General features: G+C 41.5%; 1 protein-coding gene across 2 annotated transcripts in view; it reads right to left on the reverse strand.

Annotated features, from left to right (window-relative positions):
* KSR2 (kinase suppressor of ras 2) overlaps positions 1 to 16299 on the reverse strand; it is a 201073-nt gene that overhangs the window by 37643 nt on the left and 147131 nt on the right. Inside the window, exons 12-16 of one of the 2 annotated variants that reach the window (XM_085860305.1) lie at positions 9063 to 9104; positions 4418 to 4487; positions 4151 to 4220; positions 3027 to 3215; positions 1082 to 1263 (exon numbers count right to left, since the gene is read on the reverse strand). In XM_085860305.1, coding sequence (XP_085716431.1) covers positions 1082 to 1263; positions 3027 to 3215; positions 4151 to 4220; positions 4418 to 4487; positions 9063 to 9104 — 553 coding nt within the window. The remainder of the gene's footprint in view (positions 1 to 1081; positions 1264 to 3026; positions 3216 to 4150; positions 4221 to 4417; positions 4488 to 9062; positions 9105 to 16299) is intronic. The other variant, XM_085860306.1, reaches the window with a different exon arrangement.

A 16299-nucleotide genomic window follows, 5' to 3' on the forward strand; every position in this document is an offset into this window, starting at 1 on the left:
GTGCTGCCATTTCTCTTGGATATTGGACAGCACCGACCTTTTGAGTTATCGCTGCGCCAAATTTTAAATGCAACGGAAGCCAACTGGGCTTGTCTAAGCATGCATGCACACCTTTTAACAATAACAGGCATGATATATTGGTGTTGAGGGCAAAATGACACAAATCCACATCCATGTAACATTCAATGAGGTATTTAACATCTTAAAAGCATATGTAAAAATTTCTCAACAGAAGCAGTTTCATGTCTTCTCTACTTTTACCTCCGCCACCGAAGGTGGACGGGAGTTATGATTTCACCCGTTTGTCTGTGAGCAGGATATCTCAAAAAGTTGTGGATTAATGGATTCGGCAAAACTTTGTGGACGGATTGAATGTGTGACATGGACGAATTTATTAGATTTTGGTGAACATCCAGATCTGGGCCCGGTTGCTCAAAGCATCGTTAAACCTATCATTGGCCTAACGATCGATTAAACCCATCGTTAAATTAACAATAGCTTTGAGCAACAGCATGAAATCTATTGTTAACTTTAACGATCGATTAAATCCCTCTTAACCTTTGAGCAACACTGTTAAATCCTGTCATTTGCTAATCTATCGTTAAGGAATTTAATGATTGATTAAACTTAATCGATCATTAAATTTAACGATGCTTTGAGCAACTGTGCACAGGACAGTAGAATGTTAAAAGTGATTGTTCACCATTGAGAGATGGGGCCAGAAACTATATATAGCACGATATCTCACAAATTTATCAATAAATTCGAATGAAATTTGGTGGATGAGTTTGGTAGGTGACAAAAACAAGCCGATTAGATTTTGGTTTTGCAACCAAGATGTAGATTCGGCCTATCAGTTGGATAACAAAACGTAAACTACTCAGCCTGGCGGAGGTATGTGCCCCAACGAGTGTCATTCTAGTTTTATCCATTGTATTGTAAGCAGTTAGCAGTCTCAAACCACTACTCTGAGCTCTGAGCTCTGAGCTCTGAGCTTGGCAGTACATTTGGATATCATTGGCCGACTGTTCAGACCCCATGCATGAAATGTTATATACAGGATGGCGAATAAACCTCCTACCTGGTGATGATGGCCAGGTGAGGTGGGTTCATGCAGGCACCCATGAAAAGCACGACATTCTCATGGCGAGTCTGTCGATAGCCCATCACTTCGCGCTTGAAGAGCTTCACAAAGGCCTCATCATCACGTTCAATCTCGATGATACGGATGGCCACCTGACCATGCCAACGACCCCTGTAAACCTTCCACACACATGCAATTTGTTGTTGCCTTCAAGTAAAATTCCCATCACAAATGATATTACCTTTAAGGGAAATTCCCCTCACTTAAGGCCCAGTCACACCTTGACGTTTTAGCCAGCTTATGCCGATTTTTGGAAAATTTGTGTAAAACGCTGGTACACGTCGAATACATTATGGGTAAGTTTTGATAACATTGAGAGCACGCTGAAAAACACTGCCATACGTCGTAGTACACTGGCTTTAAACGTTGTACTTTTCGGTTGTCCTCAAATTTTCCATGCTTGAAATTTTAAGACTTATGCCAGCGTATGACTCGCACGTTCCGCATAACGCTGGCCATAAGTTGTAGCCACGTTACGCAATCGTTGACACACGTCGACACACGTTACTTGTAAGTTACTCATAAGTCGAAACACGTCGAGGTAATGTTTAGCGTACCCGAAACTTATTTCTAACCTATGAGTAACGTGTTTGTAGGCACGTTACGCGATCATTGACACACGTCGACACACGTTACTTGTAAGGTACTCATAAGTCGAAACACGTCAAGGTAATGGTTAGCGTCAGTGTTCCAGACTCCTTAGGGTTTTTTTTTTCTTCTTCTTCAGTATGACGGTGATGTTGACACTTCGATTTCAAGTGTGGTTATAATATAATATAATTAAAAGGCTGCCGCTCAACGATTTAAATCATAACCGCACTAGAAATCGAAGTGTCGACATCACCGTCATACCGAAGGAAAAAAAACAAAACAATTAAAAAAACAGGGAGTCTGGAACACTGACGCTAACCATTACCTTGAGTGTTTCGACTTATGAGCACCTTACAAGTAACTTTTGTCGACGTGTGTCAACGTTCGCATATCGTGCGTACAACGTATTCCCATCGCATGCGGAACGTGCGTCATACGGCAAGTACGTCGTAAAATGTTTAACACGTTTATCATTACAAGACGTACTCCACTTAATACGACGTATGATAGCGTACTTTAGCGTTTTATTCACGCATACCAAACTTACCCATACCGTATTCGACGTGCGCCAGCGTTTTAGACGCATTTTTCAGAGGTCGGCATACGCTGGCAAGATCGCCAAGGTGTGACTGCGATGTTGACACTTCCATTTCTGCGGCGGTTATGATTTGAATCGTTGTGCGGCAGCCTTTTAATAGGCTACGTCACGTCATCGTCGACGATGCGTGCAGCGCGCTATGCATAAGTTAGACTATCGTTGGGCATAGGTTGGGAAGGCCGACAACAAGCTCAGCATTCGTTGGTATAAGTTAGCTATAACACAACAAAACGTTCTGTGTCCGTCACTAGTAAGTTATGCATACGACCAACTCGTTACGAATACGTCCGAATCTTTAAAAAAAAAAAAAACATCAAAAGTTCAATGTAAGCCAGCGTTTTACATACATTTTAAGACGTTGCCATTGCTGGCTAAAACGTCAACGTGTGACTGGGCCTTCAGTGGAGAGGAAGGGCAAAAAAGTAAGTTACGATCCTGTTGACATGGGAAGAAAACAGGAGTTTCATAATGCAAAGATGAAGGAGAGTGAAAAAGTCAAACAACAAAAACGTTAAAAAAAAGATAACAAAGAAAAAGCAAAGATTTTTCATCAAGAGAAAAGCAAGACCCAATTAATGAACATGATATTAAGAATGGAGAAGAAGTGAAAAATGTCCATCAAAAAAAAAGGGCATTCAATTTATGACGAGCAGGAAGACGTTGGGTCAAGTTAGGATACAAGCAAGCTGATACCTTTCCAAAGCGACCGTGCCCGATGAGCTCATCGACAGTCAGCTGCTCGTAGGGAATGTCCCACTCCTGAAGGAATATGGTTGTTTGACTTTGCTTTCGAGGCAGATTGCGCAGTTGAAGTGCATCAGGAAGGTCCTCCAGGTCATCTTCGTCATCTTCAGGAGCCTCAGGCTCAGGACTCATCTCAATCTAATTCAAAAGCAGCAGCATCTATTGTTTGGTCACATTTTCTCAATAATTACTTTTAATGTGCATTGTTACTGCTTCACACATCCAAAATTGCTTGCTCGATGATACGGATGGCCACCTGACCATGCCAACGACCCCTGTAAGGTAGTATATGAGATTCATTCAAGGCTACCCTTAACTTTTTGGTCCAGAAAATTTGAAGGTCAGGTGAGGGGACACTTTTTTTATTTTCCAAGGTATTCCTTTCCAATGTGGAAGCATTTATCTAATACTCTCTGTGTGGTAATGCCTTAACGCCACAAGCGAATAAATCTTTAGGATAGGTGTGTGGCCATTTTTTAACGATTCATGCCATGTTCACCGAGTGGTCCTTTTCATCAAAATTAATGTTTGCATATCTTGACTACACAATGATCCCATCTGTGGGTTTGTCTGTTTGTTGGCAGAATAACTGGACAACGGGGGCAGCTGGAATCACCAAATTTGGCAGAGTTTTATATTGCAAATGTCTCAAATGAGTTACACTTTGAGCTAACACGGAAAAATACAAAATGAAATTTAGTACAGGACTATAAAATTTACTCATGCAACGGTCAATGGCCGATGTGCTAACTTGGCAATTCTGGCTATTTGTTTGTCAGCAGAATAACTGGACAATATGAGCAAACACTCATATGTTGATCTCGATGCTCACGTGCCAAACCGAGACAGGAAGCGCATGGAAAGAGTAAGCAGGCACAAAGAGCTCAAGAGACTGGAGTTAAGAGGGAGAGGTGAAAACCTTATTCATGAAGACTCATTTTGTTGTATTGAAATCAAAATCAGTGAAAAATCTATGAGAACTGCAAATACAATTTTTATCACAAGTTCAAAATTTGAACAATTTTAGACAAAACAAACAATTTTTAAACAGGCATGTTGGAGAAAACATCCACCTCAAGTGTTGGGAGAGTGAGATTCCTGGGTGACTGTGGCAGTATCTTGTTCTCCTCGACTGCATTAATGCTAATGGGTACACAGACATGGAGATGGAATAATCCGTTAGATAAAGCATGCAAGTAATGGCGGGCAAATTAGCTTCTCTAAGTATTTCTATCTTCACCTTTATTAGGCAATCATCAATATGCTCCTAACATGAGTTATCATCACAGGACGAGTCATAAGCCTTTGAAACATTTTTTCAGAATTTCCCATTTCCTTACTCTGATGATTCTGAAATTACAGGATGCAGAATCACTTGAGGTGGCTGCTTGTGGATCTCAGGAGTGACATCTGCAGAGAAAATAGTTACAGTATGAACACTGGAGAGTTCATCGTACATGATACCCATGTAGTGTTCAGTATACAATACAATTGAAATAAAATGATTTTAAAGGTCGGAAAAAACCAAAATCTAGAGGCTTATAGCCGTTGAAGCAGCATCTTATACACTACCCTTGCACACCACATTATTTAACATGTCCAAGTACTGCTAAACTGGAGGTATAGTTTGTGATTCTGGATAAAATCACAAACTGGTCCAACACGTGGAACATGTCTTTCAATCCACACAAATCTCACACTCTCACTATGTCTCTTCGAAAGGACCGTTTACAAAACCCCCCCATCCACTTTCTCAACAATCCTCTGGAAGAAGTCTTTTCTTTCAAGCTTCTGGGTCTCACTATCTGCCATGACCTTTCCTGGGAAAGTCACATTTCCAACCTCGCCTCAAAAGCCAGTCGCCGACTGGGAATCCTCCGTCGTGCAAAGTCCTTCCTCGGCCCTCTTGAGCTCCTGACTACTTACAAAGCTTTTCTCCGTAGCCTGATGGAGTACTGCTCTCCCCTCTGGGCTGGTGCTCCTGCCTCCCACCTTTCTCGACTTCACGCTGTCGAAACCAGGGCTTTTAAGATCATTGGCATCTCCCGCAATGAAGCTGAGTCTTTGGGCCTCTCACTCAATCACCGCAGGTTGGTCGGTGGTCTTTCTGTCTTCTACCGACTCCTCTCCAGCCTTGCCCCCCTGCTCTCTCTGCGATTTGTCCCAACCACATTTCCACAGGGCGCTCAAGGAGCGCCAACAACCCCCTTCTGGTAAAACTACCAAAATCACGAATCACTGCTCATCTTCACTCTTTCATTCCTCTTTTTTCCCGCCTTTGGAATAAACTTCCTCACTCTATTCTTTCCCATTCTTCTCTCCAGGCTTTCAAAACAGCTGTTCACCCCCACCTCTTATCTTCCCCCCTCCAAATCCTCGATCTTTTCTACCCCCGATAATCCACCCAAGCCCACTTCCTTCAATTCTCCTGCTTTCCTTCCTGAAAGTCCCCTGTAATGTCCATCTTCTCCTCGCCATGTTCCCCGTCCCATCCCCATCCCTCTCCCTTCCACAGTTCACCTGTGTCTGTTCCCCAATGTTTTGTCCCTTCCACTCCCACCCCTCTTGTCTCATGCCTCCTTGCTGTGAGTTGTGTGTTAGCTCTCATACGAGCCTCGACCAAGGTATACAAAAAAAAAAAAAAATAAAAATAAAAAAAAAAAAAAAAAAAAAGGTACTTGGAAGTGGTGGGAAGGCGATTTGTTTCGATGCAGTGTTCAGGTACACAAAATAATTAAATTGAAATAAAATAAAGATTGTAAAATGTCATAAAAAAAATCATTTCAGAAGTTTACCTCCGTTGAGGCAGTGTCTATTACACTACTTTATCGAACACGTCACATTAGTTCTTCGTGCCTGTTGTTTGTGTCCTTTGTGACGTCCTTAAAAACAGTACGTTTCCTGTTTGGAATGATTTTCCATTATGTTTGACTGCCAGACAGGCAGAGTAAAATAATTATCTCACTCCTCTCTGTGGATGTGCTAAATGGTAGATTAGTTTTCCGATTCACGCTCAAAATATAACATTCAATAGAAAATAAGTTGTTCCTCGATCATAAACCGATGTTTGTTGATGGACGGATGGACAGGAGTGAACATTTGCTTAACTCTGCTTTTCGCTTTGCATGCATGGGGTAATAATGGGCTGAATACAACTGTTTATCACATGTGTGAAATCAATGCTTATGCATTAAAAAATCTGGACTTGGAATAAGTTTTTCGTTTTTGTTTACCCGTTTGGAACACTCATTTGAGAATACGGCTAAAAATGCTGGGATCTGAAGATTAAATCCAGTAAACAGAGCTAAGTTGATTTGACAAGTCCACTATCCTTGTCACTCCTCCTAAGTACAACTATGCATCCTGGTGTTTTTGTCCTTGCTGTAATAAAGGTCCAAACTCCTCGATGAGCATCACATCAATGCAATGAAAAAATTGCTCATCAGTGGCAGGAAGATCAGTCATCATTGAGGTGGGTTTTTATCACCGATGGAATCAAGCAATTAATACTGCTGTTGTGATGCAGTGCTGGCTCATGGGAGCTGCATTGCTAAGTATGCCGTCCTGTGGATGGGTCAAAGCTGGCTATCCATACTGTAATTACGTTGTGGAGATTTATGGTTGACCATGTGAATTATGGATATGGATTATGTGGGTGATTTATGTGATTTATGATGTGGAAAGGAGCACGAGAAGGTGACATGTGCTCATTGAAATTCCTGCCACACTAGCCGTGATGGGGCAAAAATTGGTCTCACCACAACCACTAAAGAATGATTACTGATGTTGATAATAAAGTGTCAGTTGAGAATCTTTGATAGGCTGATGGGGTGAGGTGGGGTGGGGGAGAGTAGTCAATAGTGTACTGATTACTCAAGAAGACAAACATATGTCTACGTTTATGTCACTCCTCTCCTCTGGCAGGGAGGTGCATTTTGATCTTAAAAGCCTGATCTCTGCTCTGACTGATATCTCTTCTTGAGGCAGAGGCAGTGAATGATATGTGCTGTTAACCAATTGAGTGACTGACTGACTGACTGACACACACACACACACACACACACACACACACACACACACACACACACACACACACACACACACACACACACACACACACACACACACACACACACACACACACTCCCAGCCAAGACTGCAAGTGATATTGAGTGGAAGATTGGAAGACTGAGCATGCAGAGGTGATCTGCTTCAACGATGGGCAGTTTATGGCTAAATTTGGCATGGAACACCCAAGTGGTCGTGGATGCTCTCCATTTCAACGAGCATGTCTGAACACGCTCGTTATCAGTGTTACAGTTATCCCAATTTAATTCCCCTCCAGGGATTACCAATTGAGCCAGAACAGTTTACATGGGAAGGATGGAAAAGTTGAACACACACTTCGTAAAAATTTTTTTTTTAAATGTATGTAGACACAAGATAAACATTCAGAAATTCTGCATATGAAGACAATGACAAATTAGAGAGTTCACAGAATACTGCACCTCAGGCAGTTTTGAGAGACAAGGAAATGGGCAGGGTCTGCGAGCGGAAAAAATTCATTTGATTGGTCAGGTCACGGTGATGTAAAATGCTGTTTTGTCCAAATCATGCTAATCGGAAGGTTTTTGAAAGTGTCAGAAAAGTGATTTGTAGTCTACAGTGTGTTCAAGTGGATAATTCAATTGAAATAAAGAAATATTTTAAAGGTCGTAGAAAAAAAAAATTTTTTGGAAGTTTACTGCTATTAATGCAGCATTCTTATGCAACACACCACCTTATTTAACACATTACATTAGTTCTTCGTGCCTATTGTTTGTGTCCTTTGTGACGTCCTTAAAAAACAATGTTTCCTGTTTGGAATGATTTTCAATTTTGTTTAACTGCCAGACAGGCAGACAGGGTAAAAAAAAAAAATCAAAAAAATATCTCACTCCTCTCTTCGCACGTGCAATCGGGACAAATTCGGAGCCAAAGTACTGTTAAACTTCAGGTTCGTTTTCCCTATTCATGTTCCTATTCCTGTTCGAATTACAGCATTCAATTGAAATAAAGTTATTCCTTTTTCATAAACTTATGTTTATACAAAGACAGATAGACAAAGTGAACCTTCACCCCACTTTTCGCTTCGTGTGGGTGGGGTTAAAAATTGCAACACTTATCAATACAAAGAAACTAAACTCCACTGAGGTTCGACACCCGTAACGAGCAGACGGAACCAGGCGAGATCGAATGAAACAGGCAGAAAGTCCCAGGCCTCCAAAATCTTGTCGCAAGAGTTGTCTCAAGAGCAATTGGGGTCTGTGACAAGAGTTGTCTCGTCTTGTCAGAAAAATCGCAAGAGTTCGGGAAATTTATGATTACTTCCAAAAACTGAACAATCTCGGGTGAATGGACAATATATATTGTCTTATGTCATAGAACTGACCAGTAATTACAAGTCAGTTGAAGAGGAAGGGTTTTCACGAAAGTTATTGGTCCGATTATATACGAGTCAAAAGGGAGCGAGAGGGGGAGAGGGAGAGCGCTCTACGAGTGCCGTTCTTGTTCTCTATGGTATTTAGTTTTATGCAAGAGAAGCAGAAAAACAAAAACTTGCTACGTCTGCTAGCGGTGTGTACATCGGCTCCTGGTGAAAATGATGCATACAAGTGACTGATTTTGTTTCTTATAAAAACAAAAATAATCATAAACTGAGCAACAGTGCAGTGAAGTCAGATACCAGTATTCACGATGCAAAAAAGAACACTTTGCAACATCTTGTGATGCCACACACAACCAACACACCTCCCCCATTGATTATATTTTCTTTTTGTGGATCTGCATTTTGTTGATATTGACCTATTTTGAGGCATATTGATTGGAAATCCACTAATATAAAGAAGTTTGACATTGTCAGGCTACCCCTAGTAGCATGTTGCCTGTTAAAGAAACTTGCCTTTTTTACCCCTTTGATAAAATTTGTGGTTTGAAAGCACTCACCTGGAAAAATGAATTGCTGTTTATGTTGGTAGCAGTGTGTGGCTGGATGAGTGAGCAGGTGAGGAAAGTAGGAGGAAAAGGAGGAAGAGGATATACATCAAGCAATATATAAATATACTTATTCATATGTCAAGGTACAATTCATTCACATGACGTCAGCGTCGTGTCAGAGAGTCAATGTGCACCTTTGGCTGAATATATATATATATATATATATATATATATATATATATATATATATATATATATATATATATATATATATATATATATATATATATATATATATATATATATATATATATATATATATATATATCTTCTTCTTCTTCTTTCGGCTGCTCCCGTTCGGGGTCGCCACAGCGGATCATCCGTATGATCCGCATAGTGATTTGGCACATGTTTTATGCCAGATGCCCTTCCTGACGCAACCCTGGTTGCCTCTTACGACACAGGGATATGGTACACCTATTTTAACCGGGGTATACACCGGCCCAGTGTACTGGTACGAATTTCGCCGACCTTGGAAGGATGACAGGCTGAGTCAACCCCCTGGTGTATTAATTCAGTGGCCCAACGGGGCTTGAACTCAGGACATTTTGGATCCCAAGCCGCTGCCTGAACCACTGTGCCAACACCAGGCTATGTGTATATATATATATACATATATATATACATATATATATATACATATATATACATATACATATACATATACATATACATATATATAAATACATATACATATACATATACATACATATATATATATATATATATATATAAATATATATATATATATATATATATATATATATATATATATATATATATACAGTGGGGAGAACAAGTATTTGATACACTGCCGATTTTGCAGGTTTTCCCACTTTCAAAGCACGTCGAGGTCTGTAATTTTTATCATAGGTACACTTCAACTATGAAAGACGGAATCTACAATAAAAATCCTGAAAATCACATTGTATGATTTTTAAATAATTAATTTGCATTTTATTTCATGAAATAAGTATTTGATGACCTTCCAACCAGTACGAATTCCAGCTCTCACAGACCTGTTAGTTTTGTCTTTAAGAAGCCCTCCCATTCTCCACTCATTACCTGTATTAACTGCACCTGTTTGAACTCATTATCTGCATAAAAGACAGCTGTCCACACTCAATCAATCAGACTCCAACCTCACCAAAATGGGCAAGACCAGAGAGCTGTCTAAGGACATCAGGGACAAAATTGTAGACTTGCACAAGGCTGGGATGGGCTACAGGACAATAGGCAAGCAGCTTGGTGAGAAGGCAACAACTGTTGGCGCAATTATTAGAAAATGGAAGAAGTTCAAGATAACAGTCAATCTCCCTCGGTCTGGGGCTCCATGCAAGATCTCACCTCGTGGAGCCTCAATGTTCATGAGAGGTGAGGGATCAGCCCATAACTACACGGCAGGACCTGTTCAATGACCTGAAGAGAGCTGGGACCCCAGTATCAAAGAAAACCATAAGTAACACACTTCGCTGTCATGGATTAAAATCCTGCAGCGCACACAAGGTCCCTCTGCTCAAGCCAGCGCATGTCCAGGCCTGTCTGAAGTTTGACAATGACCATCTGGATTATCCAGAGGAGGAATGGGAGAAGATCATGTGGTCTGATGAGACCAACATAGAGCTTTTTGGTTTAAACTCCACTCGCCGTGTTTGGAGGAAGAAGAAGGATGAGTACAACCCCAAGAACACCATCCCAACCGTGAAGCATGGAGGTGGAAACATCATTCTTTGGGGATGCTTTTCTGCAAAGGGGACAGGACGACTGCACCGTATTGAGGGGAGGATGGATGGGGCCATGTATCGCGAGATCTTGGCCAACAACCTCCTTCACTCAACAAGGGCATTGAAGATGGGGTGTGGCTGGGTCTTCCAGCATGACAACGACCCAAAACACACAGCTCGGGCAACTTAGGAGTGGCTCCGTAAGAAGCATCTCATGGTCCTGGAGTGGCCTTGCCAGTCTCCAGACCTGAACCCAATAGAAAATCTTTGGAGGGAGCTGAAAGTCTGTGTTGCCCAGCGACAGCCCCGAAACCTGAAGCATCTGGAGAAGATCTGTATGGAGGAGTGGGCCAAAATCCCTGCTGCAGTCTGTGCAAACCTGGTTAAGAACTACAGGAAACGTCTGATCTCGGTAATTGCAAACAAAGGTTTCTGTACCAAATATTAAGTTCTGTTTTTCTGATGTATCAAATACATATTTCATGCAATAAAATGCAAATTAATTATTTAAAAATCATACAATGTGATTTTCAGGATTTTTGTTTTACATTCTATCTTTCACAGTTGAAGTGTACCTATGATAAAAATTACAGACCTCTACGTGCTTTGTAAGTGGGAAAACCTGCAAAATCGGCAGTGTATCAAATACTTGTTCTCCCCACTGTATATATGTATATATATATATATATATATATATATATATATATATATATATATATATATATATATATATATATACATATACATACATACATACATACACACACACACATACATACATACATACATACACACACATACACACACACACACACACACACACACACACACACACACACACACACACACACACACACACACACACACACTGCACCATTTAATAATATAATGATAATTGGAACCATTCTTTGAACAGAGTGTCGGTGCTGCCGAAGCAGTTTCCTGGGCTATTGGGCACAATCCTGGACGGGTCGCCACTCCGATGCAGGATACTCGAATGGCTCAATTATCCCAGCAAGCTGGTACTCAATTTGCCGCCCTCGGAAGGATGACAGGCTGAGTCAACCCCCTGGTGTATTAATTCAGTGGCCAACAGGGCTTGAACTCAGGACCCTATGATCCCAAGCCGCCACCCTAACCACCAAGCCAACACCAGGCTATAGTGCACCATTTAGGGTAAGGATATCATTAAGAACTACCTATGATAATCTTCATATTGAGCAGGAAGTCAGTTAAGGTGTTACTGTTTGTGAAAAATCATCCTTTAAGGCCCAGTCACACCTTGACGTTTTAGCCAGCGGTGGCAACATATTAAAATGTATGTAAAACGCTGGCTTACGTTGAACTTTTGATGTTTTTTTTTAAAGATTGAGACGTATTCATAGTGACTTGGTCTTATGTATAACGCATTAGTAACGGACACAGAACGTTTCGTTGTGTTATAGATAACTTATACCAACGAATGCTGAACCTGTTGTCGGCCTACACAACCTATGCCCAACGATAGTCTAACTTAGGCATAGCGCGTTGCACGCATCGCCGACGATGTCGTGACGTAGCCTATTAAAAGGCTGATGCACAACGATTCGAATCATAACTGCCGTAGAAATGGAAGTGTCAACATCGCAGTCACACCTTGGCGATCTTGCCAGCGTATGCCGACCTAAGAAAAATGTGTCTAAAACGTTGGGGCACGTCAAATACGGTATGAGTAAGTTTGGTATACGTGAGTACAACGCTAAAGTACGCTATCATATGTCGTAGTAAGTAGAGTACGTCAAGAAATTTTAAACATGTTCAAAATTTTACGACGTACTTGGCGTATAATACACGTTCCGCATGCGATGGGGATAAGTTGTACACACGATATGCGGACACTTACACACGTCCACAAAGTCTACTTATAAGCTACTCATAATAAAGTCGAAACACGTCGCGGTAATGTCTTTTTTACGCAAAACTTATTTCTAACTTATGTTTGACGTGCTTTGAACCAATTCTTTACGTATTCCCAACACACATTGACGTATGTAGACGTATTCCAATGACGTCTTCCGGTCGACAAAAAAAAGAAATGAACGTGTTTCTAACTTACAACTGCCATATAAAGACGTGTTCCCAGCGGTTTTGGGAATTGGTACATAAAAATGGTGTTCATAAAAGGGGAACCCAACAGTGTATTCGAGTACTTTTTGAGTCGATGTCCATGTCAGCAGTAACAGTATCAGTATCAGTATCAGTATTAGTTTGTTCATGTTGGCAGTAGTAGGTGAGTGTGAGGGGGAGGGTGTGGGTTATGATGGATCCTCCTTGCGTCCGCGTGTCCATGGGTAGGAGACATCTTTGCACCATTGTTCGAAGTTCTTCGCGGCTAATTTTTTATGGGGCTTTTTCAACAATGAGCTATGGCTTGTTTTTACGATTTAGGTCTATTCATAACGGGTTGGACAAATTCACAATGAACTAATAATGTGCATAGAGCGCTTCGATAAGTTATAGATACGGTATACCAACGAATAATTATCGTGTAACCGGCGTTCACAAACTATGCCCAACGATAGCCTAACTTATCCATATAGTGCGGCAGTTTATCTTTGCCGGTGACGTGGGGTTTGCTATGCATAGGCTGCCACTCAACGATTTAAATGGCTGCATCTCCACTATTGAAAGTAGACGCTTGCGCTCAACAATTGGATTTTTTTTACACTCAACGACTTTTAAACGGTACCACTCAGCTATTTTCATTGTTTACAATGAACGATTTAAATTACTGTCACTCGCCTTTGTTTTTTGACGCTGGCGCTCGGAAATTTTAATCGTTTCTATTGAACGTGCTAAATCGCTCAAATTCCACTATTGAAAGTAGACGCTTGCGCTCAACAATTGGATTTTTTTTACACTCAACGACTTTTAAACGGTACCACTCAACTATTTTCATTGTTTACAATGAACGATTTAAATTGCTGTCACTCGCCTTTGTTTTTTGACGCTGGGGTTTTGAAATTTGAAGCGTTTCTTCTGAACGTGTTAAAACACTCAAACTCGACTATTTTAAATAGACGCTGCCGATGGACAATTGGAATCATAGCCAAGCTAGACATCGAAGTGTGAACATCCTCGTCATGCCGAAGAAAAGTTTGAAGAATGCTGCAAATAAGTGTCCTGGCTGTGGCCGTGGACGCTGCCGCAAGGACTATCCATTATACCGACGTCTTTCAGCCTATGAGTAACTTAAAAGTAATGTCTGTCGACGTGTGGCAACGATCGCGTAACGTGCCAACAACACGTTAATCATAGGTTAGAAATAAGTTTCGGGTACGCTAAACATTACCTCCGCGTGTCTCAACTTATGATTAACTTACAAGTAGCATGTGTTGACGTCTGCCAACGATCGCAGACCGTGCATACAACTTGTGGCCAGCGTAGCGGAACGTGTGAGTCATACGCCGGCATACGTCGTGAAATTTCAAGCATGCAAAAATCTGAGGACAACCGAAAAGTACAACGTTTAAAGCCAACGTACAACGACGTATGGCAGTGTTTTTCAGCGTGCTCTCAATGTTATCAAAACTTATCCATAACGTATTCAACGTGTGCCAGCGTTTTAGAAATTTATTTTTTTTTAAATCGGCATACGTTGGCTAAAACGTCAAGGTGTGACTGGGCCTTCACAAGCCTCACAATAAACCAACCCTTTTGATTACCTTGGTCATGCATATAAATCAAGTGAGACCTGTCCATAGATTGTTTAACCCTTTGAACCATGAGCTCCTTGGACTTTCGGCTCAACCACCCTGGGCTCCTTGGAGAGAAATCTAGCCGCTCAGTTAGATGGAGGTTTGAATAGCGTCCGGTAAAATGGCCGCTAGGGTTCAAAGGGTTAAAGTGGTAGTAACATAAATATTATTGTCAAAATAGGCATCAAAATACAATTCGATAAAATTCATTTTGGAAGGGAAAGGTGTGAGACGTCAAGAAGAGCAAGGTGTGAGGCAGGGGCACCAGTCCAAAGGGGAGAGCAGTACTCCATCAAGTTGTGAATGAAGGCCGTGTAGGTTGTCAAAAGTTCAGGTGCGTCAACGAAAGACCTCACATGACGAAGAATACCCAATCGGCGGCTGGCTTTGGAGGACATCTTGGAAATATTATCTGCTTAAGAAAGTCCATGGCTTTTGGTAAGGCCCACAGGTTTGAGTGACTTAACCTCTTCAAGTTGTTTGGCTGGGAAGTAGATGGGAGGTTTTGCCAGATGGTCCTTTTGGAGAGACAGAGTGAGTGTGTAGGATTTGTCGTGGTTGAAAAACATATTCTGAGTGTTGGACTAGCTCTTGGGTCTGTCAAGATCTGCAGAGAGGGAAGAGGCTGCTGCCTGCCAATTTGAAGGATGAGAAGCACCAGGATCTCGACTCCAGAGGATGCATAAACCGGTGCGTGAGAGAAAGTAGACTTTCCTGAAAGTATTCCCAGGTGGAATCCTGACAAAATTCACGGTCCAATATGTGTTTGTTCGTCTCGCTACTCCAACAGTTCTGACCCAATTACATCCAGACTTGCTACGTAGCATCAGCTTGACCCCAATTAGTGCATTTAAAAATCTTAACCAGTGGTCTTTGAGTGGGGGATACGACACAAGTTCTCAATATAAATGTGTATCGTGTAGCGCCGCCTCCAGGTGGGAGAGGGTATTACAAGTCCCCACTCTGTACAGTACAGTATCCCTGTCTCCATGTTCTCCAGTGCAGTGAGGTGTTTTGAATTGCATCTTTGAATAAGGACAATAGCATAACCACACTGGCTACTCTCGCAGGGAGCAGATGCTCTGAGTCTCCATAACGTTCTGTGGAGATGGTGGTCCATTTCTTTTGTGAGAAGGCAGATTGAAGTCCCTGCCAATTTACCTGTGCAAAGAACCATGTAATGAATCATTGAAGTTGCTCCCTTACATTAGCCAGAGACATGGACCTTGAAAAGAAAGTGATCAGAAGCATCAATTGGAGCAGAAGAGGAAAAAGAGAGATTGGAAAGAACTTAGACATTACTAGTCTCAAGATGGAGGATGTACCAGAAGTAAAAATTCGGTTTGGGAAATTTGCAGATTGGGTCAAACCAACAGAGTTGCAGAAGGCCTTTTGCTGCAATGCAATGGCTGGTTGTTGCCGAGCGAACACCCAATTGGGTGGCATTGTGACAATTGAAATTGGAGCAAATTGAGAAACAAACTTGGGATGGGCGATTACAATTTGATCCATGTTAGATGAAAAGGTCTGGTGTTGGCTTAATAGTTAAGGTTTAAGATTTTAGGATCTTGAGTTCAAGCCTCTGTCGTTTTAAGGAATTGACACCAGGAGGGTTTACTTAGCCTGTCATCCTTCTGAGGTCGGCAAAATGAGTACCAGCTTACTGGTAACAGGGGGCATTGCATGAGCTGCAAAGCCATGCCCCCAGAAAATGAAGCAGGCAGC

Source organism: Eptatretus burgeri, chromosome 16, assembly GCF_056783735.1.
Source record: "Eptatretus burgeri isolate ZD-2024b chromosome 16, Ebu_testis_v1, whole genome shotgun sequence".
Lineage (NCBI taxonomy): Eukaryota > Metazoa > Chordata > Myxini > Myxiniformes > Myxinidae > Eptatretus > Eptatretus burgeri.